This window comes from Natator depressus, chromosome 1, assembly GCF_965152275.1.
Source record: "Natator depressus isolate rNatDep1 chromosome 1, rNatDep2.hap1, whole genome shotgun sequence".
In the NCBI taxonomy this organism is placed as follows: Eukaryota; Metazoa; Chordata; order Testudines; family Cheloniidae; genus Natator; species Natator depressus.
In genome coordinates, this window is record NC_134234.1 from 117358621 (window position 1) to 117386449 (window position 27829).

At 41.8% G+C, this 27829-nt stretch overlaps 1 protein-coding gene across 4 annotated transcripts in view; it reads left to right on the forward strand.

The window, feature by feature from the left end:
* The window catches only part of AFF3 (ALF transcription elongation factor 3), a 466113-nt gene that overhangs the window by 349491 nt on the left and 88793 nt on the right, over positions 1 to 27829 (forward strand). For 2 of the 4 annotated variants that reach the window (XM_074965024.1, XM_074965041.1), the window contains 2 exons: positions 3245 to 3296; positions 21213 to 21253. In XM_074965024.1, the coding sequence (XP_074821125.1) occupies positions 3245 to 3296; positions 21213 to 21253 (93 nt within the window). The remainder of the gene's footprint in view (positions 1 to 3244; positions 3297 to 21212; positions 21254 to 27829) is intronic. The other 2 variants (XM_074965032.1, XM_074965052.1) reach the window with 1 other exon arrangement.

The following is a 27829-nucleotide window of genomic DNA, read 5'->3' on the forward strand; positions in this document are numbered from 1 at the left end:
GCCAGGAACATACAAGGAATGTGTGTGTGTGGGATTTTGGGGAGGTCATGGAAGGCAGTTCTGAAATGGCTGCAGGGGGAGGCGAGTATGGATGTGTTCTTCCTGCAGCACAGTCAGGGACCTCAGCATGTCCGTTTGGTCCTCGAGCAGCTGTATGATCTGCTCCTTCCCCTGTTTCCTCTTCTGGCTATCCATTTGCAGTTTTTCACTGATAGCCTCTCTCCAAGCTCTCTCCTTGCTATCTGCAGGATCAGATGATGATAGCACTTCCTTGAACATGTCTTCCTTACTCCTCCTGGTACGTCTCCTTATCAGACTGAGCTCCTCAGCCGGTGTTCAGGAGGAGACTCTCAAGGCCATATCTCCAAAAGCTATAGAAACAATCGACAGAGGCACTATTGTGAGTGCATGCACCACCTTGATTCATACAAATTACATACACCACTTTCTCACTTTCCCTTGGCAAGCATACAGCACATCGAGAGCCCTAACCATGGTGAGTTAGGCACAAAGGAAAGGGGGTAAGATGGGACAAATCGGGGGGGAGGTTAATGGTGGATCATTAATCATTACAAGCGCTTAGGGACACTATTCTGAATACTGGCACTGTTTTCCACAGGCGGAGTAATAGAAGCTGATATCTTGCTCCTGAGGGTAACCGAGGATGCTCCTGCATGTGTGCGGCTGCAGACCAAGTCCATATGCTGCTCACCTGTGTGCTGCTTTGGTGCCTGCAGACATAACTGCTGATTGGTGTAGCAAAGGATTGCAGAGTACTTCCACAAAAGTTTCCTAGAGATCAGTATGGAGGATTCCCGGGACATCCCGGTGTGCATCAACAAACTTTTCCACATGCCCCTCCCCCAGTCTAGCTACACAGGGGAGTGAGAAATAGATGCATACAGTGCTACTGTTGGTTATTTCTATCCCTCTTCTACCCTGGAAACAAAAATAGCTCTAGCTCATTTCTCCCTGCAGTATCGAAGCACAATGAGTACTTACCAGAGCTCCCCTGTCCTGCATGTGGCATGCCAGAGCCAGAGTGCTGGGGCTGGCTAGATCCCTCCAGAGATTGAAACATGCCATGCCACCAGACAACCCTGTCACCTGTCCTCCATCCCGATCCTCCTCCAACTCCACTTCCTCATCCACCACTTTGTCCTCACGGTTCACTCCACTGGCCACTGCCTCCAGTCCCCATGGAGTATCCACGGGGCTCTTGGCAGTGGAGTCGGGGTCGCCATCGAGGATGCAGGTAGCTCCTTGTAAAAGCGGCATGTCTTTGGCAACACACCAAACTGACAATTGGCCTCCCTTACTTTCTTGTATGCCTGCCTCAGCTCCTTAATCTTTGCGCAACACTGCTGCGTGTCCCTCTCATACCCATTCCGCTCCGTGCCATGAGCAATCTGCCCATAAGTATTGAAGTTCCTATGGCTATTGCAGAGCTATGACTGCACAGCCTCCTCTCCCCACAGACCTAGCAGATCCACCAACTCCGTTACACGCCTGCCTGGAGTACATTTGCTGCGGGGAGCTGCCATGGGAAGATGCTATGTGAGCTGTCCACGCTGAGAAAACAGGAAGTAGAATTTCAAAAATTCCCAGGTCTTTAAATGGGGGAGGATCGCATGCCTGTGTACCTGGCTGCAGGGCAGCGGAGTTCAGAGTGGTGACCAGAGCGGTCATGATGGGCATTAGGGGTCATCTCCTGAAGGTCTATGAGGGTGCCATAAGCAACGCAGTGTCTACACTGGCACTGCCTCATTCTAACTTCATCGCAAAAAACTGTGTGGCTCTTGTCCAGGTGGTTTTATTATGTCGGCATAGCAAGAGAGTTACAGCAGCGGAGGAGCATTGCAATGTATACATCTCCACTGTTTTGTCAACAAAACTGTAGTGTAGACATGTCCTCAGTTTGCAGCCAGATTTTGCTGAAGCTGGCACTTCAGTTTTGAATCTCTACCACAGAGAAAGAAGCTTTGAATAAGTAGCAGTAAATCCAGAAAAAACAGCAACAGGGTTAATTAGACTGTGGGATAGTAGGAGTTACCCTTTACAGTCCAACTTTCCACTACTGCAGTTGGAGGTAGCATCAGCCTTCCCAACCTTATTAAGAGCATGGATTAACCTGGAAGCTGAAACCAAGGTACTTCTCCAGCAATGAGGTGCTCTTTGTTCTGTAGCTGCAGTGGTAAACTGCTAGTGGTACCAGTAGCTGTAAGTCTTATAGAAGGGTGGCTAGGCTGTGTGCTCCTTTTGGATATGGTGTTCCTTTGCCTTCTGTGTGCTCTTGTGAAACATACACCCTGTTATCCATTTAAGAATTAGGTTTTTCAGCCACCTTCTCGTGAGATTAGGCACAAGTACAAGGAGGTGGTTTGAGATGATTATATACGTCTCTTTTATATATTTACATTCTGGGGACCACCCACATCACAGAATGCATTTAAATTGTTCACCAAACTTTCTTTTGGAGTCAAGACTAAATTACAGATTCACTTTTCCCAGACTACAAGAAAAATTAGCTACTTTTCCAATGACTATTATTAGACACTTTTTTTTTTTTTTTTAAAGAGTAGGATCCCTTCACTGGAGACCTTTCAAATAGTGGGGAAAGTCTTCACACCTCCGAAATTCCTTTAACTGCTAGTTATTTAACTCTAGGTTGCAATAAAATTCTAGGTTGAAAACAAGTTCCTTTTTTTGCATGCAAATTTAAATATTTTTGGTGATGGTTTGGGGAAAAGGGATGAAATCCCCATTAGAAAAGGTGAGATCTTGTCTATTTTCAAATGATACTGATAAATTCTTCTGAGCATTGTGGAATTATAGTATTGTTTTAGTTATTTCAATCGATAAGCCAGCATTGCTTCAAGCTGTACTTGAGCAAAAAAATGGCCTTTGGGAAACATGAGGTCAGTCTTATTTGATGTCACAACAGTGCCAGTGTAAATATCTATTAGAAAGCACTTTGTAAGTTCTACAAAGTAATCTTTCTTCTGTTGGGGAATGCCCACCTGTCAGCATCAAAAATGTTGTTTTATAGCATTTAAAATCTGTCACGTAATGCTTCTAATTACCATAATCTTCTCAAAATCCATTGCTACTGTAGTAATCAATTGGTTTCCTCAAGTATTAATAGTCAACAACGAGTTAACAAGCTAATTGGCAACAGATATAACACTTCATGTCTAATTATTTGGGTAATAAAAATGTACTTTTTCTATTATTCTTTCTCCAGAATGCTAGAAGATGACCTCAAGTTAAGTAGTGATGAAGAAGAGAATGACCAGGTATGAGCTACTGAATTCAAATATAATCTGTAGAATGTTTAATACCAAGTCTGATTTATTCAGGTAATATTACGCTATTACTTTTTAAAGTATGTGTAGAGGTTATCAAAATAATTTAAAGTACTGTAAATGGAATACCAGATGTGCTTGTTTCATGCCAGATTGTTTGTTTTAACTACTGTATTTAATGGAAATGTGCTACACTGCTCTTGATTTATTAGCTTGATGTAATTCGGAAATATTTTTGGATACGTCTGTTTTTTAAATAAAAAAATAATTCTGTATTAAAGATTCAGGTCCAAATCTTCAAACCTGGGTGTCCAAAGGTCCTAAATCTATATCTGGCACCAAAAATTAAAATGGTCTGATTTTCAAAAGGTGCTCATCTGCCATTGAAGTTGATGGGATTTGCAGGTGCTCAGTACTTCTGCAACCCAGGCCACTTACATGTTGGTACATGAATTTATGTGCATTACTTTAGGTGCCCAGGTGTGAAAAGGTTGATCTCATTGCTTTTAATTTCTCTTTAGTTTGGCTACATCTACACTTGGAGTTGGGTGTGTGATTCCCAGTTCCGGCAGACATAGTCATGCTAACTCTTATTGAGCTAGAGCAGTGGTTTTCAACCTGTCATCTGCGTCTACTAAGGTCTGTAGACTATGTCTAAGATTTCCAAAGGGGTCCGCACTTCCATTTGAAATTTTTTAGGGGTCTGCAAATGAAAAAGGTTGAAAACCACTGGAGCTGGAGCAGTTTTTCTCAAGGTCCGGTATATGGACCGCTGCCAGTTCCTGAGATCTCCCTGACACAGGTTAGAAAGGCAGCAAGCCAGTCCCTGGTATCAAAAAGGTTGCTAAACACTGAGCTAGAGCACTAAAAATAGTAGCGTAGCCACAATAGCACAGACGGCAGTGAGCAGCAACATGGGCTAGCCACCCAGAATAGCAACCTGCCTGGATCCCCTGGGTATGTGCTTGGGGCGGCCGCCGCTGCCCATGCTACTGCAGCCACACTACTGTTTTTAGTGCGCTTGCTCAATGAGAGCTAGTGCAAGTATGTTGACACAAGCTCAAAAATCACACCCCTCGCTCACGGTGTAGACATAGCCTAAGCATCCGTATTTTAAAACATGCTGCAAACTATAAACAAGTCAAACCCTTTTGATATTTATATTAGATAAACTAATATTTCACCAATTTTGAATAAAACAGTTGGGTGTTAAGAAGATTCAGCGCATGGATTAAAGTTGTTTACCGTATTTATAAAATTTCTTTCTGTTTAATGTATTTCTTGCAAGGGATCCCAAAACACGTCCGAGTTAATTACTTTTCTTGCATGTCTAGGTAGTTTAATGTACAGTGTGTAGACAGACTAGGGCAAGGCGAAATAAGAGACAAAGAGAATGTTCTGGGAACAGTAATGAGCTCAAGGAATTGCTGGGTTCAAGGAGTAGGATTATGTGTTTTAGGAAGTAAAAGTTAGGATTTAGGAGTCACAGTAAACCATTGAGTTAAGGAAGAAGAGATGAGTCTCAATTAAGGATGAGATTTGGAATCATGGAAACATGGGACAGGGTGGCTGTTTCTGAAAATGGTAGAAAATAGGCATATGGATCTATATCTCCCATGGCAAATGGAGATAGGGATAAGAAGGTGTATGCTAGTCAAGGAATGCAGGGTATAAGAACATAATACATTTTGGGGGGGGAAATTGCTGTTAATTCCTGCCTACTTCCACAGACCTGACATCTTTTTCTCTCTGTGCCACATCTTCAAGCTAATAATACCTTTCCTATGGCTCAGCAACTGGTATTGTGAATGTTAGCTTCTGGAATACTAAGTACCATGCAATAGAATATTACAGTATCGCCTTTTTGCTTTGTATAATCTATTTTTCAGCTTATACCACCTCATACCTTTCAGAGTAACAGCCGTGTTAGTCTGTATTCGCAAAAAGAAAAGGAGTACTTGTGGCACCTTAGAGACTAACCAATTTATTTGAGCATAAGCTTTCGTGAGCTACAGCTCACTTCAGTACAGTTCACTTCAGCTACAGCTTCACTTCAAGTGTAGCTCACGAAAGCTTATGCTCAAATAAATTGGTTAGTCTCTAAGGTGCCACAAGTCCTCCTGTTCTTTTCACCTAATACCTTGTTTACCTTTTTAATTATTAGTGTGCAGTGCATTAATGGTTTCAATGACTTTTACGCTGTTGCCCCTTTTTCCTGATCAGTGTGCTGGAAGATAGCTCCATTTAGCACATCTTCCATGAAGTGGTTCCTCCATTTCAGACTAATTATTTTATATTTTAGACACTGACCTCCTTTTGCCATCTGCTGGACCAATCAGCTAAATCAACAATATCCTATAGAATCTGTTTCCATCATTGTTCCTTAATATTTACTCTCCCTCTCAGTTTAATTATCTCAGAAATCCTGGAGATCTTGACCCCAATCCTGCGCTGCCTCCGAGCTGTGCTTAATGCCACTTTTGCCCTCTTTCCCACCAGTCCTGGGTGGCCAGGAACTAAGTTGTTCCGCAGTGTAAATTAGAGCATCTTCAAGGGTGTTTTGACTTATATCATCTCCCTATGACCTCCAGGAGCCATTCGGCAATGGGGGAATATTGTACAAGTGTGGAAGTATAGAAATTCCTTGACCTTGTCCCATTTCCCTGGATATATATTCTATACAAGGGGCCAGGAGTAGACCCTCTATGGTAGTTCTTTGCCAACCAAGAATTTCTCTGACACTAAATTGGTAAGACAGCATTATGGCTGCTTTGTGCCACCAAAGAGGTATAAATCAACTGAAGCAGGGCTGAGGAGCTAGTCCCCTATTTTGAATGCCTTCAGCTAAATCATTTGTATATGTTATGAACAATTGATTTCCTAAAACTGTTCCCAGTGGCGAGCTGGTCTTGTGGTTAAGACACTGGTCTGAAACTGAGGAGACTGAGTTCAGTTCCTGGCTTTACCAAGACTGTCTGAGTGATCTTGAGCAAGTTGCTGAATCTCTCAGTGTCTTGGTTCCTCATTTGCAAAATGGAAATAATCATACTTCTTTACTCCCATGCATTGTCCATCTTGTATACTTAGAGCATAAGATCCTCAGGAAATGGGCTTTTTCTTTTGTGTATTTATACCGTGCCTAGCAATATGGGGCCCTGAGCTCTGATGGGACCTTTAGGCACTACCGTAATACAAATAATCCTTAGTAATTTCCCTTGTTGATGAGAAAAGTAGTAAATGTTCATCTGACTAGCAAGAGATGGGCCTAAATGAGAGTAATCACTCTCCAGCCAGATTCACAATTTACAACTACCTTTCTCCATCTGAACTTCATGGCTTGGTCCCACACCTGTAGCTGACATTTGTCCCCTGCTGTTTACCAGGTTTTTGCGCAGAAGCCTACTTTACTTCCTATTCCATGACTCTTACCTTACCCATTAATCTCAGATTTGAGTCAGAGGAACAGGAAGGAATGGGGACAGAAAAAAATATATGAATGAATTTCAGTTTTTTATATAACTAAGTGCTATTATCCCTCAGAATAATTATAATAATTCAGTAATTGAGGGGAAATTTTACAAGAACTAGAAAGCTTTTTTTTTTTGCCATTACTTAAATCAGAAAAAAGATTTTTTTTAACAAGAATTCAAAATTTGGAGGGAGATTTTGTATTTGATTTTGAAATATCCAAGAAGCCAATGAAAAATGCTGAGGTTATTCAGGTGAGGAGAGGAGCCTGACACATGTCAACACTGATGTTTGGAGAATTGTGACAAAGCAAGAGAACGTGGAAGATGGGGATACAGAGGTCAAGATGGGAAATGGATATGTGAATAAGAGCTTCAGTAGGGGAGTGACCAAGGCCTTGCTGAATGTGGACTGCATTCCAGGGGTTACAATAGGCAAGATTCATAGACTTGGGAGCTATGGGGAGGCAAAAGAGGATAGCGTTGAACTGAGTGTGTGTGTAAGCGAGCCTACAGTAATTACATTATCCACACATATTAGACAGTCAATTTTAATTACATAAATGTATTTTCCTCCTTTAATGAGCATAGTTTATCCATTTAAACTGATCATTTTAATTTTACAGGCAGTGATCATAGGAATTGATATGTAGAAGGAAAATTTCCAGTTGGCATATTTTATTTCATACACATTGAAGAAAATTTACCTTTTAATCCCCAATCAATATCTAAAGAGCACACAATTAACAGATAGCAAGGTCATTAACATAAATCTACAAGGTAAAGAGCCACTTCCTTTTGATTTATAATGAATAGAGTAATAATTTTGTCATCATCTCTCTCAGAAAGTGTCTGATGCTTTGTAGCATGAAGATGTCAAAACCGTACTTAAGATTGTTCAGAGTACTGAACTGGGGTGGTTATTGCCTCTTGGTTCCCTGATGTGTGGAATGGCACATGAAACATTCCCATTAGAATACTCTGCTTTTCATTGTAGAGGTCACTGGATAACTTAAATCAGTCTTGGGTGTAATATTAAAAGGAGATGTTCATATTACAATTGGCAAATTCATTTTTTCTTTGTCCTTTTACAATATGAAAATTTCCAAACAGAAAGCAGAGCCTTTAAGGGAAAAAACACTCTGAATTTACTTATGCAATTCATGTCAATCAATGGCCAAATAAATTAACTGACTGCTGTGCATACATGGAATAATAATCTAACGTATTTTTGCAACCCAAGTCTGTTTCCTTGAATGCATTTTTCTCCTCAGGATCAGGTTGGTTGCCGCTGAAATTTTGTGGCTGTGAAAATTTATTACCCACAGAGTCAATCTACATTCAGTCTGCCAAGTCTGAATAAATAGAGTCATTGTGCTTGTCTGGAATATGTAACCAAAGTTCAACCAGTCAGCTTGACTTTCACATCCCAAGAGATTCATAAAAGCCAACACCCTGGTATGTGCTCTTGATTCCTGCCAAAATTTTGTAAAATTGTATAAACAGAAGTTGAAGAAGGAATCAAAACTTGGTCTGAGAAACGTGGCTCCAGACTCAAACTCTTGGTGTACTTGAAGAAAAGAACTAAGTTTTAATACTTTGATTAATAATGATATGGACATCTCTTAGCAAGAGCAGGTAAATAGGTTATGAAGATTAAAGAGCTATATACAGGGTACATAGGAAATCAGTGAATTATCTCAAACACTGCTTAATACATTCATTTTGCCTATGTAAGTTATACAAAAGGAAAAATTAGAGCAGCTTTTACATGGAAATAGCTGTCTTCTTTAGGCGCTGATAGAAATAGATAAACACTGCAGGATCACACTCCGGTATTAGACTAATACATATGTAAGTTTCCTTCCATCTAAAATATAGCATTAAACACTATTGATGCTTAGCTTTAATATAATCCAAAATGAATAAGCTGCTGTCAGGATTCTTAGTAGTACAGGAATTTAGACACTAGTTGAAAACTAGCAGCTCTTTTCCATCCTTGTGAGTGAAGCAAGAGTACATTAGTCCAATCACTCAATCACAATCAATATAGCTATATATCCCCCAGCAGAAAATAATTTGTTTTTAGAAGTCCTCAAGTTGTGTTTAGTGAATATGTCTTACTACAGCCTACATTATCAGACAATACTATGTCTTGAATTTCTGGACATGCATTCACAATCAATACAAAGTTAAAATTTGTAATGAAAAGAAAGGCCATGCACGTAAACTTCTCCAGAGTCGAATCATTTTTAACAAAGCTAAATAAATCCAAGTAAATACAGCCTCTACATCTGAATTTAAAAGTCCCAGGAAATTTGAAACAGTGACTTATTTCAATCTGTAATTAGTTCCAAAACTGGGAGCAAAATGGCGACCTGCTTTTTTGCCATAAGATCTTAGATGATATTATGGGGCTTTATGAAGTCTAATATCAGCCAATCACAGAGCACAGCCAGGTGCATAAAGAGAAAACAGATCCATCAGGTAAACTGGAACACGTCCATGCAATCTGTTAGCCATCAGAACTATTTTTAGTCAATATCTTGCATAACAGGATGCTAATTGTATTTGCATATGCCATGGCCAGAGAATGTACCCACATCCGGTCATTTCCGCATAGTACTCCATCTGTGCACCTCTTCGTTGGTGCTATACTTGCTGCCTTCTCAGGAATGACAATGAGCAGAGAGATGAGAACAGTCAGACCTAAAAAAACACAAAGCAAACATCTTTTCAACATCAGACCTGGGTTTAAAGGTTTGGAAACAATCTTCAAAATGTTTGGAGGTTTAGGGTCTGATTCTGAACCACCAATATTAATGGGAGTTTTGCCATTTATTTCAATGCAGGTAGGATTGGTTAAAAAAACAAAAAACCACACACATTCAAAAGCTTAGTCAGAACCTATCTGTCTTTTTCAAAATAAGTTGGTTTTCCAAGATGTTCTGGGAAACTTGTAAAAAATATATACCTTTCCTTTGAGAACAATCTGTTCATGATGATTCTCCATAGTACAAGAAACCTATCTCATGGTATTTTGGTACATCTGCTTCTGGTCCTGACCTGAACTGAGAAGAGCAGAGATGAGCAAAAATGAAAATAAAAAATGTTTGGTTTCAGGGATTGGTGAAGTCTCAGGCCAGCCCTTCCTTAATCTGGACTGGTTTGCTCAGCCCTCTGTTCTGTAGGTAATGTGACTATATTTCTTCATTGGAAAAAATCATCCTCATTATTAATATGAACTTCACTTACCCAGGATAAGTCCATTATTATCTGCATATTAAAGGAATGATCCTTTTGGCAACAAACCAAACTAAAATCTGGAACAAGTCAATGGAGCCAATTTTCAGCAATGCTGTGGTTTGCCTGCACTGATTTTAAAGCTTTGTGACATCTACATTTGCACTTTAGCAAGGAATGACAAGAAGACCATGATTGCCTCACTGAAACTGACAGATAAGACACCATAAGAGTGCAGTCTGATCCTGCCAAACTTGGCTCACATCAGGGCCTGTGTTACAAAATCAGATTCAGTGTATGGAAGGCAGGATCAAGCTCTGAATTTGAATACTGTTGCCATGACTCACAGTACTAACATAAATTAGAGATTGGCCTAAATCAAAGTTTAGGGAGGTTCACAATAGATCAAGTTCTGATTTGGGTTCTTCTCTAGTAGCAAACACTTTAAAAGAGACTGTAAATTAAACAAATACAAGCACATCTTTCTTCACTCCCCATATTGATGCTTCTGCTAAATAAAATTGTTTCTTTACACATCTCCAAATTCTGTCTATTCCCACGATCACAAATGTTGTCCAAGCCTGAGGATTTCTCACCTTGACTACTACAACCTCCTCATCTCTGGCTGCCTAAAAGTTGGCCTTGTCTTCTTCAGTATAGCAAAAATTCTTCCACTGAAATTATCTATATTGCCTGCCATCTGACCATGTCCAGCCCCAGTCACTAAGGATCTGACCCAAAAACCAATGAAGTCACTTCAACAACTCCTGCTGACTTTAAAAGGCTTTGGATCAAACACTATACCTTTCACTTGTTTTCCCTGGCCTTCAACATCAAATTTAAATCAAAGCCCTTCACATCCCATTTCACTGTCATCTCCTCTAAAGCTGCACAATCAACCGCTGCTCCCATATCCTTCTCCCCCTTCATTTCCATTCCTTCTTCCATGTGAACATCTATACATGAAACCCATGCCATGTTTCCATCCTCTGCTCACCTCCTTAAAACACACTTCTTCTATGAAGACCATAAATACTAGTGCTCCTGCCAAAGAACTGTTAACAAGCAATAATAAATTATAATTAAATAACTTTTTTAAAAAAATATGGAGTTTACAAGGCACGAGCTAACTCCACCACTCAATTGCTTGCGTGCTGCTGCATTCCATCTACCATCCCTTATCTGTCTATGTCTGTTTAGTGTAAGCCAATGTTTCCTGTGCTGGAGAAGTGAGCTCTCCCTCCAGAGGCAACAGACTAGTCAGGAAGAGGCATGAGGCAAGTAAGATGAGTGTTGCTGAGGAAAGCTGCAGAACCCCAGATCTGCCCCTCCTGCTCACTGCAAAAGTGCTGCCACGTCTGCAGATAACATAGCAGGCAGCTCCTTGAAAGCCATCTGTCTTCCTTCTCTCCCCTGCCCCCAGTATCTCTCTACAGGAACTATCTGTGGGAGCAGCCTACATATACAAGGGAAAAGGCTCCAAGTGTTGCCAAGCTATTCTCTGCTCCTATGAATTTAACTCAGGCTTGGTGTGGTACAAGGATGTCCCTCCTCAGCATGAGTGGGAGTCTGAGGAGGAAGAAGATCAGAGGTACCAGAAGGGTTGACAGCAGGGAGAGTCAGCTAAATATGTGTCAAAGAGCAAAAAGAATAAGAAAGAAAAAAGACAAGACAGAGAAAAGACAAGAAGGAATAAAAAGAACAAACAGAAATGACGGAGAAAGGAGTCACAGTAACAACTGCTTTAGGACATTGCAAAGGGACCTGGAGAAGGATCCATCTGCCAGATCATCAAAAGAAGTTTGAGAACTGCTATTGTAAACTCTCCAGGGCAGGGTCTTCGGTGAAATCGTGCGCCCAGTGAGGTCAATGGAAGTTTTGCAATTGACTTCAGCGAAGCCTGGATTTCACCTCTTGTCTTCTTTCTTGCCTCCCGACAGTTTGGGCAGTGACTAAAAAAATACTTTGATACTTACAAAACATCACAAACAGTGATGGCAGTGGCAGTGGGCAGGGACAAAGTTAAGAATATTTGGTGTATCTAGAGGTGCATTTCCATATTTTCATGTTTTTGGCTTTTTGGAATAGTCCAACTGTAATTTAAATTCTCATGCTTTCTAATGATTTGTGTAAAACTTTGGCATTCTGTTGAAGTTTGGGGTGGTTTCCCCTGATGTGTTCACAATTTCAATGCCACTTTCACTAAAAAATTTTTGTCTTGGATTAAGAGAATCCTCCTTTGAAAGATGACTCTTTCTCTTTGCAAGGTAATTGCTGCTTCCCTGAACTGACAGAGAATTTTCGCCAGTGTCACTGGGCATTATTAATTTTATTAGTCATTTTATTAATATAAGATGGAACAAACTTTAATATTTTTAATGTAGACAAGTAGGAGCCAAATTACCTTGTGTCAGTTGGAATGCTACATGTGTATACAAAGGCAGAATTTGGTCATAGATCTTTTTGGGGTTCTAAAGTCAGAATAGAAAAATCAACATTTGCCAACATGTAAACTTTGCTAAATGGCGAATACTATGTATGCAGCAAATTTGGCATTACAGATATTAACTAGTTAATACAATACCCCTGAGAGGTACTTAGTTATTATTATTTCTATGATATTGACAAGGAAACTGAGACAGACAGAAAGATTAAGTGATTTGTTCAAGGCTACATGATGAGACAGAGGCAGACTCTGGACTAGAACCCTAATCTTTTAATTCGTAGTTCCTGACTCACATCTCTAGACTACGCTGCCCCTTAAGATGAAGAAGGATTAGGAGAAAATGAACAAACTCCAGAAATATACTGATTAAAAAGCCCAAGGTGGCAAACAAATATTCAGGAGCTGAAAGCCCCTCCCCCCAAAAAAATTAGTAACTTTTTAGCTTGTGAACCTTAAAAAGGATTGACTGGATAATGAAACCACCAACGCATAGCTATTGCAGATTTACAGAAGAAACACTCAAACTATATAGTCGACAAATTATTTTTAAAACCCTCAGAAAAAAAACAGATTGGAAAAATAATCCTCAGAATAATATTAAGAGCAAAGAATATGATAAGATAAAGTGTGCTGAAATAATATACAGTAAATCAGCTGAATATGAGCTCCCAGTGCAGTCCTGGGCCAAAAGGAATAATGCAATTCTTGGTTGTATAAACAGAGGAATATCAAGTAGGAATAGGAAGGTTATATTACCTCTGTATTTGGTTTTGGTGTGATCACTGCTGGAATAGTACGTCCAGTTCTGATGTCCTTCAAGAAGGATGTTGATAAATTGGAGAGGGTTCCGAGAAGAGCCATGAGAATGATTAAAGGATTGGAAAACATGCCCTGTTGTGATAGACTTAAGGAGCTATGTAGTTTATCAAAGAGGAGTTTAAGGGGTGGCTTAATCACAGTCTATAAGTACTTACATGGGGATCAGAAATGTGATAATATATGGCTTCTCAGTCTAGTAGACAAAGGTATAACTTCCAGTGACTGGAAACTGAAGCTAGACAAATTCGGACTAGAAACAACGTGCAAATTTTTAACAGTGAGGGTAATTAACCATTTGGGACAATTTATCAAGGGTTGTGGTGGATTCTTCATGACTGATAATTGTTAAATCAAGATTGGATGTTTTTCTAAAAGATATGCTCTAATTCAGCCACAGTGATTGAACTAGAAGCAGGAATTAATTCATGGAAGCCTGTGGTCTGTGTTATACAGGAGGTCAGAGCAGATGATCACAGTGGACTCTTCTGGCCTTTTAGATCAGAAAAAATGTGTTTCTGATCTTAAAAATAAAAAGTAAGAAAATTAAAGAAAGATGAAAGTCCACCCAACGCCTAAATACAAGCAGTGCAAAAAAGGTAAAGTCTGATTGACAAGCCTCATGTAAGGACATTTGATCTGATGTCACTCCCAAGCTTCTGTATATTCTAATAATATCAGAATGCAGCTAACCTCATATCAACTTTGACAGCTTTTAATAGAAGTTGAAATATAATTATCCATGTCTGCTTCCTTTTGCAACAGATGCTAATTTCAATATCAAATGCCTTATCATGTAGTTCTTCCTGTGTATCAGTGCCCTGAAATGAAGTGGCAAAGACACACTCTGTAGTCCAGGTACTTGTCCTTATGGTCATAACCTTTCTGATTACTAGGCAGAGGTGGAACCTACAAACAGAGGAACACAAACAAGCTGTACTGAATATACCAAGTTCAGTTACGTCTATTATGTTAACTGAATAAAGTTCAAGGAGGCAATGGACCAAATTCTTTTCTCGCTTACAATGGTACAACCCTAATGAAGTCTATGGAATTATACTGGTGTAACAGAGAGCATAATTTGGCACAGTACATTTAACCTACTGTACTAATGGCCAGCAGGTAGTCCTCAGGAGAGTAAAAATTGACAGCAGAGTATCTGCATATCCAACCACAAGCTAGCTGGATCTCACATGACAAAGTGTGTGCTCTAGGTGTACACTTCAGTGTGTGGCTTCTGTGTCCCAAAGACACTCTTACAACCCATCAGAACATTTTTCAGGACCTTTAATTAGCCTGTTTTCCAAAAATCCCTGCAAACTCAGAGGTTTATGTAGCATTTCTGTTCCCAGTAGATAAAAAACTTAGAGATTTCTGGGCCCACTTTAACTCTCCAGGATGTCTGTCGCAACAGCTCCATTCAACTTGTTCTGCTCACTGCTTCATGCCAATTACAAGGAACTAGCTCACTGCTCAGTCCCAATTACAATGAAGACATTTAATTTCCTCTTTGATTTCCCTACAACAACAGATTGCAACTTGTGGCGCTTCAAGTAGTTTTGGTAGCTCATTTAATACACACAGAAAACTGAATATCTGCTGATTATGTTCCCAAGTACCAGCTCATTGCAATAAAGGATGAAGAGAAGAGATGCAATCTCCAGCGCATGAGAATCTGAAAATGATTACTGCTGGCAGAAAACTTGTTTTGTCTCATAGTCCTGGGGTACAGTTAAAATCTTTCATGAATGGTTAATGAACTATAGTCAGATCAATGAAACTTTGTCCTAAATGTATCCATAACCTACTCAGGAGGGGGATGGAGGTGGCAGAACAGGCCTGGCCCTTGTAATTTGCGACCGTTGAAGTAGTGAAACCGAGTAATTCATCTAATGGACTGTGGCTAGTTTTTCAACTTTCTTTACATGAATCACCAAAGTGAGTTTTTTCTTTGCTGTTTCCTATCCAGCAGGAAAGTTTAAATTCAATGAGCCAAACTCTGAGACCCTTACTTATGTTGTGTCCCTTACTCTGTGACTGTGAGATGAGTAAGGTTTTACTCATTGTAAGTAAGGGTATCCGAGTCTGGCCCATATTTGATTGTTTAATTATTTATCAACAGAAAAATTAGAATATTAAGCCAAAACACCCACTGTATTTTTTCATAGTGATAAATCATGAAGGTCTTCAAATTCTCTCAGTGAGAAACTTTAGTTTCATTTAGTCCTTATTCTTTTAACCAGCACAATCACTTACTTCCAAGAATTATTATAGTCTCATCTTTTCTTGATGGATGATGAGTTGTCCTCAGTAAAGTTGTTAACTATGTAAAATGAAATGCAAATGAAATAGCACAATCAAAATCAAACTATTAAAAATAGTGGAGCAGGCAATAGGTAGTACTAAATACTACCCTTTTGCTTGTGTCATTAAGCAGATAATACTGGCATATTTAGAAGCATGATAAAACACAGAGCTGTTCTTATATTCTCATTGGTAGAATGTTCTGCAGTCAAGCAACAAATGATTTGCCTTGTACAATTTCTTCTGCATCATACCAACTTGACCCAGATGAGAGGGGAAATTTTGTTAGAAGCTTCAGATGAAAAGCAAATTGAAATTTTCAATAATTGTATTCAAGCATATTTTCAAATGGTCATTGCAAACATTTATTTCTGTGAGAGCGGGGCCCCAGCAATCTAAAATGGTCTGCAACTGCTTGCTTTCTGGAACACAGGAAGCTTTCCATGCCTTATTTTCCCTGCACTCTGCAGTCTCTCTCTGCCTCACAGTCTCAGAGGGAGTTATTCTCAGGTCACAGATCAGCATGGACGCAACAGCATCCTTAAAGAGGCCTAGACAGGAATGTGGAACCTGCAGGTCAGCAATGGTCCTCTCCTTTTAATGGTTCTTTCTACCCTGCCTGCTCTCTGGACTCATTCTGTTCCCGAGAAAGGACCACCACTTGGGATGACCTTTCCAAAGCTGGCAACAGGCAGATGGGCTGACCTCAGTAGGGTGCCCGAGGGCCAGCCTGCAGGACTGGATGCAGGTGCGTTCAGGGAGCAGGAGCTATGAGGCATTCAGATATCACCTTGATGAGCACAGTATAAGAACATAAACAATAGACTAAAGAGCCCCATTGTCCAGCCCATCTTCATCCTTCGGCCATCTCTGCTGAGCTCAGCCTGTGTCTAGGCTTCAAGGGAAAGGAGCCAGCCCTTTACCTCTCTCAAAACAGCCCCTGTTCTTGGGAGTTAGGGAATGGAAAAGGTACTAGACGCTCCTCTACCCCCCTACAGGTATCATTTAGAATGGTCATAGACCCATCTCCCTCTCCTCCTCTTAGCCATAATGGCAGTGATTGAAAAGGCTGCCTGGCTCCACTCTAACTAGTATGCCCATCTGCTTCTCCTGACCATCAGAGTGATAACTGGCTTAGGGCACTTTTCTCACAGCAAAGGTTTTGTCCAACAGTGAGGTGGTGGAAGAGAGAGACTTGTTCTGGTGGTGTCTATTCTAATACACTGGAAGGTGGAGTGCCTGTTGTCCATCAAGGCAGTCCATCTTGCAGGATCTCAGAGTTGATTGGCTGAGATGTCTGGAGCTGTGTCCAGGAAAGTGGGTCTTAACCCCAAAGACTCTTCAGACAGTGCACTCTCAGTGGGGCATCTCCAATAGCAGATAGTAGAAAATATCAGATTCCTTAGATTCTGTTTCTTGTACTAGAAACTGCAAGCCTATGTCATGGGCATGTTCTTTTTTAGCTTGAGAGGCCCACTGATGTACAGCATTCCACCCCTTCCCATTCATTCTCTGGGTCCTGCAAAAGGTTTAGGCAAAGAAGGAAACTCTCATCCTGACCAGACAGTCCTGGTATTTGGGACATGGGATATAGAGTTTCCTTGGTTTCCACATCTACTGACAAAACATCTGGTGACAGATAGTGCTCTAGGAAAAACTCCATCTCATATCCTGGTTCCCTGATATTCCTGAGGTGGCAAAGTCATTTGACCAGAGTACCTGTCACCAATCCCAAAAGCATCTCTATCTAGAACAAGCCACTATACCTGGGACAAGTTCAACTACCAATATGCAGGGAGAGGATGGACAGCCAGGTCCTATTCCATCCCTCCGGTCTGAAAATGCCTCTAGGGGTGCTCAAAAAGGGAGCAGCCCTTAGTATCTTAAAAGAATAAGCATCGGGATCCTCTAGAATGTTTTCTAATAGGCTGTCGCTTGCTAGTCATCCAAGTTTTTGAGGGTAATAAAAATGTCTGCGCCATGCTGAGCCAATTGTGTTTGCGTGGCAGTTTACAATAGTGCTCTCCAAGCTACCTTATCCACCCTTTAAGCCCTGAGAATTGGGCTTCTTGTTCTAGTTTTCCCCTTAATGGATATTTATTCTTATTTCTATCCTGGTAGCATCCAGTGGATTTCTATTATGGGAACACAAATACCCACTCAGGATTGAGAGCCCATTATGCTAGAAGTTGTATAAACATATAGGCAGATGTGGACTATTATATGTAACCCTTCTGCCTGTCAGAGTTGGCAGCAACAAGGGCCGGGTTCAGTATCTAGGGGTTCCATTCCAATAACACAGTGCAAAACCGGCTCGAGCCCCCACCCAGTGACCTGGGACAAATATATACCACTCCCGCTGGGCGCCTCCAAGAGGCAATACTTCCCCTCTTGCAAGCACATAGTCTGAGTGTAGCAAAAAGCCTTTTAATAACAGAGAGAAACAATGTGGCATTATGTTGTGGAAACACCACCAACAGGATTCATAACACAACCCATGAGCAAAAAAACCCACCCCAAGCAAATTGGGGCATGTCCTTTCCCTTTGGCTCTTGAGTCCAGCAACCCAAAATCACCCAAAGTCCCAAAAGTCTCTGTCCCTGGTCAGGGCACCCCCAGACTTCAAAAGTTTATCTGCACAGTTTTACCTCCCAACCTGGGTGGAGATGGGGGGGAGGGGGTTTTAAGGGGCACCTTACGTGGTCCAAAGCTGATGGCTCCATCTCTCCATGGGGCTCCACTCTGCCAGCCGCCCCATGAGCTGCTCTAGGCATCCAACAAACGGCTCTGCTCCACCAGCCGCTCTGCTCCACAAGCCACGCTGCTCGCCATCCCGCAAACTGCTCCACCATATATTTTCAGGCTCCTCCACTACTTAACACAACACTCAGTGATTTAAGCTCTTAGTAAGTTTAGCTCTTTTGTGATTTCAGCTTGTAATAGGGGAGCCTCAGTACTGGTGCACCATTAGCCCAAAGTGAATTCAGCTCAGCAGCCTGTAACTAGACTCCTAATGGAATCAAAATTAGCTCTGATATTCCACAGTGGAGAGAGGAGGAAGTGTAATTAGCATGTAAGGCCCTCACCAGGGGGCCCAAGCCACCAAGTATTAATACCTGTCCCCAGCCCCTCTCAATTCACAGAGTTTTGGAACTCATGTCCCTTGCCTAGCGAGTGCTACTTAGTTGATGGCGAGTCCCTCCATCATAACAAAAGACCAAGTACAGTTCCACTGTTCTTGATTCCAATAATCAGGGTAATAACAATTTATTCTTCCTGCCCCAATAACAGAGACACTGGGGATCCCACAGCAGCCAAAGTGACCATTTGGGCGGCTATGGCCTCATTCTAGGCGGGGTGGGTGTGCCTATGCAAATGAGATCAGCCCCTGAAGTTCTTTTCCACAACTTGCCACACCTCACCACCAGATGTCAGGGTGGAGCTCATCCTGACTCTGCTTACATATATATGCCAGACAGGTGAGTGATCTGGCTGTGAATCACATGAAGATGCCTGTTCCTAATTATTCCTAACAACAGGGTCTCAGGATAGTCCTTTCTTTATTCCTATTGTAAACTCTAGTTTCCACTGGAGCCAAATCTTTAACCTTCCTTCATTCTCTTCTCATCCATCTACTCCAAAGGAATCCCCATGGCACTCTCTTGATGATAATCAGGGCTAGTGTATCGTTACGCAGGGGTCAAGATTTTTGCACTCTTTTTAAGGGACCAGGGAAGGGGAATGGCTTCCCGGTAAAATGATAGATTAGTGGCTAGTTTTGTGTGTGAAAGAAGCCTACATAGCCAGACTCCGATAGCCACTAGGTGTTAATGGTTGCTCCACCAGAAGGATGACTGTCTCATCAGCAGTGAGGGTGTCAGCCTCCATTACAGTGTGGAGGTTAACATATCTGTGGAGACTTTCAGACAGTGGGTTCTGGGAATCATAGCCCAAGACACTGTCACCTAATTCTCCACAGTTAGTATGCCACCCATTGATGATAACATGTAATGCTAGGCATTACCCGTTGTAGATTAGCGACTCCCCACTCACAGAAATGAAGATTTTGGTGTTGTCTTGTAAACTAAGTTGTGCGGAGGTAGATGACCACTTTGTAAGCCCCACCCGAGTTATAGTTTGGAATGATATTTTCAGGTTGCAGCCTGTTGAGTTGTGTGAGATGCTAAGAAAGTTACCAGCTATAGCTGAGAGGCAGGCCACAGGGGCAGAGGAGCACAAGCCCCCTGACAACTGAGGCAGAGTTACCTGTATACAAGTAATCAAGGATGTGCAGCCCATTCCAGGTTGGTCGTGCCCCTGAGCAGAAATTTGGTTTACGGCTGTCAAGTTACTGTGCAGCAAGCCAGAGTGTGACTCTACAGCTCACCACAAAATAAGACTGAAACCTTCCTTTTCTCCCAGGGGAAAAGAAGATTTGTACTCCTGCCTGAACCCTAAGGATCCACTCCATTGTTCTCACTGCTTATACCCTGCGTGTAAAGGCCACTTGGGCCATTGGGTTTCCCTTTTCATCCTGACAACAGAGCTTTTGATTGGCTAGAATGCTTTCTGATGAACTGCACAAGTCGCTTCCTTTCCACCAAATGCTGAGCATGCTGCCTCCATGGCGCTCCACCCCCGACAGCCTCAGAAGCCAAACATCAATCTGAGAACTATTTCAAAACTAATCTAATAATTGCAAAGGCAAAATTCATATTTAACACTCCCCGCCTTGATGCTAAATACTACTTAACTACGTGCTTCTGTTGTGCCACCTCCCTAATCCTAAAAGAGAGGGCACAAACCAGACATATACAATTATATTATAGTCAAGGCCTTGAAGTGTATTATCAGAACATTATAGATTTTATCTTAGCTTGCAATTAGTTACTGTGCTGAAGCCATGAGTCAAGCCACTTGAAATGATTCAAGTGGGGGAAAGAATAATAATAAAGAGGCAAGCTAGCTCAGTGATAGGCTTGTGGGTCCTATTAAATTTGAAAGGCTATGATTTCTATTCCTAGACCCACCAGTTAACATAATAACAAGCACCATGCTTCCCCACCCCATTCAAAGACTTGTACTAAGCAAGAATTGAGAGCCAAAACAGCATCAGGTCAATCCTGTACAGTATAGTCAAAAGTTGCCAGGAAATTATCATGGCAGTACTCTTGAAAAGCCTGCAACCGCTCTGGCTGTCTTTGCTAAATTTATAATTGTAAGCTACAGGCTCCATCGCAAAAGGAACCCAATATATGATGTTTGTTTCTGTGGCAAGAATGGGAGGAGACTAATGGTAAAGGAGTGGGTAGGATTGCGGGGGGGGAGGGGGAAGAAAATCAAGCCTTGCAGGGTTTTTAGAGACCTGCAGAAAATCATCTAAATAGGTAGTTCATACCTCAGATACTGTGCACTGTTTTGACAATCCTCTGGTTTATGGCGTACTTAACAAAGTCTTCTTACATTTACTAGACTGGAATGTCCATTTTCCTAGACGCTTTCTGCTACTTTACTAGTACTTTAAAATTTGGACACGTGACAGAAATGTGTGTAACACATTTTTTAAGTGTTGATTGCGCTCGTAATTTTAAAGTCAGAATATAAAATAAACATCTCTGCCCTTTCTTCCAGCAGGCAGCACAGAGATCTGCTCTCCGCGTTCTGTCTGACAGGTACATTTTGTCATTTTTATGAACTATAAATTGCTTTATGAAACGTTGAGCCCTATTTATTGTGGCATATAACTCATAATCGGATTTTGTCCCCAAAGTATCTGTGAATTGGGATGTTAAACATTTTTGCATGCTTGGATTTGTCATGCATGTATGGAGTTTATTACTGCAAAAATCACAGTCTTGTTGTATTTCATACAGAATATGCAGAATCCCTTGTTGTGATACCAAGCGAGAGATAAAAAACTTACTGGAGAAGGCATGAATGATGCAGTAAATTCTGAGCTTTAGAGTATGCTGAGATATATTTAAGATCATTTTTCAGCAATAAGTACTTCATTTATTTTGAGATGTTCTCTTTTGACTTTTTCCAGATTCTTTCACTGGGAATTACTCTTTTTTTGTTGAGATTCTCTCAATATTAATTTATGAGGGGTTGGCTTTTGGCTGGGGATGGGGGGTATTTATTTTATTTTTGAACAATAATTGGTGCTTTAGACAGAACAACAAGGGAACAAACACTGATATTCTTACTTCATTTTTACTCAGTCCTTTCTCAGGCAAAAATTCCCATTGACTTTAGCAGGAGTCTTGCCTAAATAAGGAATTCAGGATTCGGGCCATAGTAAATATTATAGTTGGGCTGTAGATCAGTACAGGTATTTACCCTAAATGACTGTACTGAAAGAGGATTGATTGAAAAATAAGGTAGCTTTCTAAGGCAGTCCTGATTTTCCCCCCCATTTTAGGAATGGCGAAGATTGTACATTTTAGTGCCTATGAAAAAGAACTAGCAGATTTACATTTATCCACAGATGAGGTACTGTGTCATGCAGGCTGACACAAAGTAAATTTCCCCATGCCTCTTTGGCAGCCACCTCTACTCCATCTAGCCCACTCTCCCCCCTCCTCCCTGGGAATAAGCAGTAATTGACTCAGTAAGCCAGCTCAGTCTAGGACTTCTCCTGAGCAGAGCCTGTCACTTAGGCTGAATTATACGTTGTGCATGGGTGAATAACGTTTCTCTATGCCCTGAAGCAGAGACGGCCAAAATTATCCCTCCTCGGTATACAAACACTGTTTTGTTTAGATTTGTTTAAAAGAAGAAAAACTTTAACCTAGCAAGCTGAGTGCAACACCCAAGCTGTGGGCTAAGTCGTGTCCTCAGATGTTGGGCATGAAAGGCACACACACAGATATCGGCAATATTTGTCCCGAAAGCAGGCAAGGAAAAAAGCCTAAGCAGCACCATACTTCTATCCCAATACATGTAAGCTCTTCCACATAAACAAGATGCCTTTTGGGTTCTCTGGGTATTTGAAGGTGTGGCCACAAGGAATGGGAGGAGCCAGAGATGACTATTTCACTCTTCCTCATTCTCCAGCTAAACTGGGAAAATGCCTGCAGAATTGCTCAGGGGAGCAGTGGTGCAAGCTAGCTGCGCTGAATACATACCTACGGGATTCAGGCACTTTGTACTCGGCACAACTAGCCCATGCCCCCGTTAGCCGCTGCCCATGCTGCCCCTGCTACACTACTATTTTTAGCATGCTAGTTTCATGAAAACTAGCTTGAGTATGTCTGTGCGAGCTGGGAATCACAGCCCTAGCTCCAAGTGTGGACGAACCCTGAGAGAGAAGTGCTATGACATGAGTGAATGTATTTACATTACCAGAGAGCAAGAATGGCTGAGTGTTAGGGTGCTAACCTGGTAGACATGAGCTCAGTTCCCTGCTCTGTCAGACTTACCTTGGGCAAGCCACCAAGGGTGTGTCTTCACGGCAGTGAAGGGTGTGGCTGCAGCCCTGTGGACAGATCAGAGTTAGCTTGGATCTAGCTAGCTTGGGTGACGATAGCAGTGAAGCTGTGGCAGTGCAGGCTGTACAACCCCTCCCCAGAGTCCCAGGCAGCCCATGCTGCCACAGCTTCCCTGCTATTGTTATTTAGGCTAGCTCAGGAACGTCTATGTGTGCTGCAGACACCCCTCTGATTGCAGTATAGACAGACCCGCAGTCTCTCTCCGTCTGTAAAATGGGAATAATAGCACTTCCCTACCTCATAGGTCCCAGTTGGAGCCAGACCTTGTCACCAGTTGGAAAGAAGGCAGCAGGCAGAAATCTGTGCCATGCTGGAACTGGTTTACTGTAATGAGTTGCTGGGTTCATACCATTTCCACTCAAGATCCCCGGAAGGGACAGGCAAATTCTCCCACAGTACACTGTGAAAACATTCATAGGATGGTGCAGTTTATTGAAGTGCTACAGACCATGGCATGTGCTCCCAGAAGTTTTAGCTCACCGAAGGAGTGAGTAGAGCACCAGTAGGCATGCAAGGCATTACAGTACCCACCTCAACACTCGACTGCTACTCTGGGGTGTGACTGTTCTCTCTTGTGATAGGCTAACTGGAAGGAAGCAACTCAAAGTTAGGTCACTTGAGTTAATTCTGTAGTAAGGACACACCTAAATGCTCTATAATAAGGGGGCCATATGAGATAGACCTTAGACCAGTGGTTCCCAAACTTTAACAACCCGTGAACCCGTTTCACTAAAATGTCAAGTTTTGCAAACCCCCTCCTAAAAATGAATATTTCCAGGGATTTTCTCCTTTAGTTGAGTATAAATTATAAAAACAGTGATCTTGGAAATATAAAATTTGTTTTTATGACATGCTTATTACACACAATTTACTATTTGTTATTATTTTTCATTACAGTATTTTTATTCCATTATGAAAACAGCAACACTCTTCCAAGACCTCACCTTCGTAGCTTGTATCACTTTGAATAAGTCTGTTATAAGACAAGGCTCCTGTGTTTCATCAGGGAGTATCAGATGTGAAACAGCATGAAGGTATTTAAGAAGCCAACTCGAAGAGTTCCTCCTACACAAGCATTCAGGTCTTGAGCAGTCCAGGCAAACAACGCACGTTACAGCAAAGCTTAAACTTGTTCTTCATAATAATTTTAAAAACAATACTAGCTGCCTATTTAATTTTAAAAACAGCAAAAAATATCCCTTTCCATTTCTTCTAAGGAGTCTTGAAGTTTAAATCTCCTCAGTGTGATAGATATGCTTGCTTTGATCTGCTTAGCACTTGGAAGTCCAGGGGCTCCGGGCTGCTGGCCCCACGCTGCCTGGGGTCCCTAGGGACAGCTCTGTCCACCATTAGCGAATTTTTTCCCCGAGAACCCCCTGTAACATTTCGCGAACCCCCAGGGTTTCATGAACCCCAGTTTGGGAACCACTGCCTTAGACAGATTACTTAAAACTGGCATGGCAACTCCCTAGGTATGTCTGCACTGCAATCCAAGATGTGATTGCAACTATGGTAGCATTTACCCATGCGAAAATTGCTGAAAATAAGTGTAGATGCAGCAGCGTGGGCTGTACAAGCACCCTGGAGACCCGCTGTCGCTGCTGAAGCCTGGGCCTCCCCACCTACAGTGCTACTTTTAGCGGTGCTAGTGCAGGTTAAGCTTGTGCGGGTGTGCTTCCTACCCAAGCTGCAATCACATTTCTCATGGCAGTGCAGCCTCTGAGTCAGCCTTAGTGTTTTTGGTTGAGCAAAGCGTTTCTTGTTCCCAGACCTATACTTAAGCTATGATTAGGGCCCTGCTAAATTCATAGTCATGAAAATCGCGTCATGGACTGTGAAATCTGGTCTCCCCCCGTGAAATCTGGTCTTTTGTGTGCTTTTACCCTATACTATACAGATGTCATGGGGGAGACCAGCATTTCTCAAATTGGGGGTCCTGACCCAAAAGGGAGTTGCAGTGGGTCACAAGGTTATTTTAGGGGGGATTGTGGTATTGCCACCCTTACTTCTGCATTGCCTTCAGAGCTGCGGGGCCGGAGAGCGGCAGCTGGTGGCCGGGCGCCCAGCGCTGAAGGCGACGCCCCACCAGCAGCAGCGCAGAAGTAAGGGTGGCAATATCATACCATGACACCCTTACTTCTGCGCTGCTGCCTTCAGAGCGGGGCAGCTGGAGAGCGGTGGCTGCTGACTGAGGGCCCAGTTCTGCAGGTAGCAGCGCAGAAGTCAGGGTGGCAACACCCTACCAGGCCGTCCTTCCTTCTGCGCTGCTGCTGCTGGCAGCGGCTCTGCCTTCAGAGCTGGGCTCCCGGCCAGCAGCCAGCACTCTCCAGCTGCCCAGCTCTGAAGGCAGCACCGCCACCAGCAGCAGCACAGAAGTACCACAACCGCCCCCTACAATAACTTTGTGACCCCACCACAACTTCTTTTTGGGTCAGGATCCTTACAATTACAACACTGTGAAATTTCAGATTTAAATAGCTGCAATCATGAAATTTACAATTTTAAAAATCCTATCACCGTGGAATTGACCAAAATGGACCGTGAATTTGATAGGGCCTTAGCTATGATCCAGCAAAGCACTTAAACATGTAACTTGAAGCATATGAATAGTCCTGTTGCAGTCAATAAGACTACTCATGGGCACCAAGTTACACATGTTTAAATTTTGTGTTGGACTGAAGCCCTTGTCTGTTAGACTATGTTGTTTCTCACACTGTAGAGTTCCCCACATAGGCTGTTTATCAAAGGAGCGACTCAGCTGGCTGAGAGCCAGAAGGAACGCAGTATGGCAGCTCTGGTGGTGGCCTAGGGAAGCCTCAACTCCCTCTCAGCTGCAATTTGATCTGGATCCCATCAGAAAGCCAGGGCACTGTGGTTGTGGGTTGCACAAGACACAAAGGAGGACCGTACATTCAGGATCAGTCAGTGACAAACTCTCAGCTCTAGAAATGTTTTCACTTTGGCTACATTTTTCAAGACTATCCTGCAAGGAAAAGAGTCAGAGTCTTCTTTCTCATAAATGAAAGCAGATATCCGTCTTGCCATTGATGCAGAATCATGGTTATCCCACAGCTGCAAGTTCCACAGGCTCTCCAGGGAAGCCAAGGGGTGACCGTTGGTATATTTTAGGGTAGAAAATATCTAGAACAAGTGTATCCTAGCCCCTCTAATTATAACGTGCAATAAGAGAAATTGCATAAAATGTATCTTGCTGCAGTGGTTGTGTTGCACATTAAAGAAAAAGGAATCTAAAGGCTTGAGAGCTTTGTAAAGGTTTGGAGTGAATAGTAAGAATAGGGATTTCTGGAAACCTTGGGTTCAAATTCACTTCTTTTCACTTGGGAGCTAAATTTCTTGGTATCAATTGAATTCCAAGTGAATATCTCTTCACATCACAGAACTTTAACATGATTTGCCACGTTTTGGTCATTGCCGTTCTTTGTTTAGGAACATCCCATGATAGGACTCTTAGGCAGGGTTGTAAAAGTTACATAAGAAGATGGAAGAGAGCTGGCCTAGAGACTTCTAGCTATTGGGTCACACATAATCATCTTTTCACATTGAGGAGTATTAAAATTATCCTAGCATTCAGGAAATGAGGCTCAGTGGGGGAAGGGATAGGAGGAAGTGGCCTTCTCTCCCAGAAAATGTTAGCAGTCTCCTATCAGCTGTAGTTTGTTTCTTGCCATACCACAGCCAAACATATGTCCCTACCCACTGGTCCACTCCTCACCTTTCTCAAACGTGGTCCTAGTGACATTTGAGGAGGCGAAGGAGAATGAAAGTTCTAATTAAGAGAAATAATTGTACTTTTAAAATATCTTAAAAATCTATTTGCTGAAAGAGAGAAAAGTAATTTCTTTAAACTTTTATGTATTCCCTCCAGCTGCCAGCTTCTTTTCACTATAGTTTGCAATGAATTTATATGTGGATAATCACTGTGTATGCGTGTGGTACATTGATATGCTCTTCTGTATATTAGTAAGGAAGAGACAGGCATGGTTGCTTTCTGGCAATGTGAAGAATATGCAAAGTGCTATTGGGAAGAAGAGTGTCTATGTGTGTAGCATACGAAGTGCCTCGGCATATGATTAACCTCACTGAGTATGTAGTAAATAGCAGATAACTGTGATCAAAAAAGTATTCGTGTGATTTATCAAGCTGAGCAACTGTGCATTTTGCAGTGAAGCAGGAGGTCAATCCTGAAATCTAGGGCAAATAGAGCAATAGGAAATTGCAGGGACTAAGAAGTTAATCATACCCTTGGACTGCTTCCATCTGTTTTTGAAAGACAGAGTCAGTACAGTGCTAGCAAGGATGCTTCACAGCACCAGATCAGGAATTAATTTTTTCAGTGAATCTTCAAATATCATTTGCAGGAACACGGGCTTATAAAAATGTAATTTAATTTCATGGGGATAAATCATAGAGGACAAGAAGTGTGTTTTTTTTTAAATGTGTGTATCTAAAAAAGAGAAGCAGCAAAAAACCAGGAGGAAAACAGACATTAACAGTATGAAACTTGAAGGATATAAATGGTCTTGTGGTTAAATTGTGCGTGTAATAGTCTTTGAAAAATCAGCTTGCAACTGGGAAACTCTTACATTTTTATGACCTTTTGAGGTATATTTTTCAGTAACCTATCCGCCCATCTTGCATCAGCTTGGGTCAAAGGGGCATTGACTTAAAGTATTGTTGAACTGCTGCTCTGAACAATGACTCCATGTATCAGGACTAAATGGTTGTCTGTGGCCAACT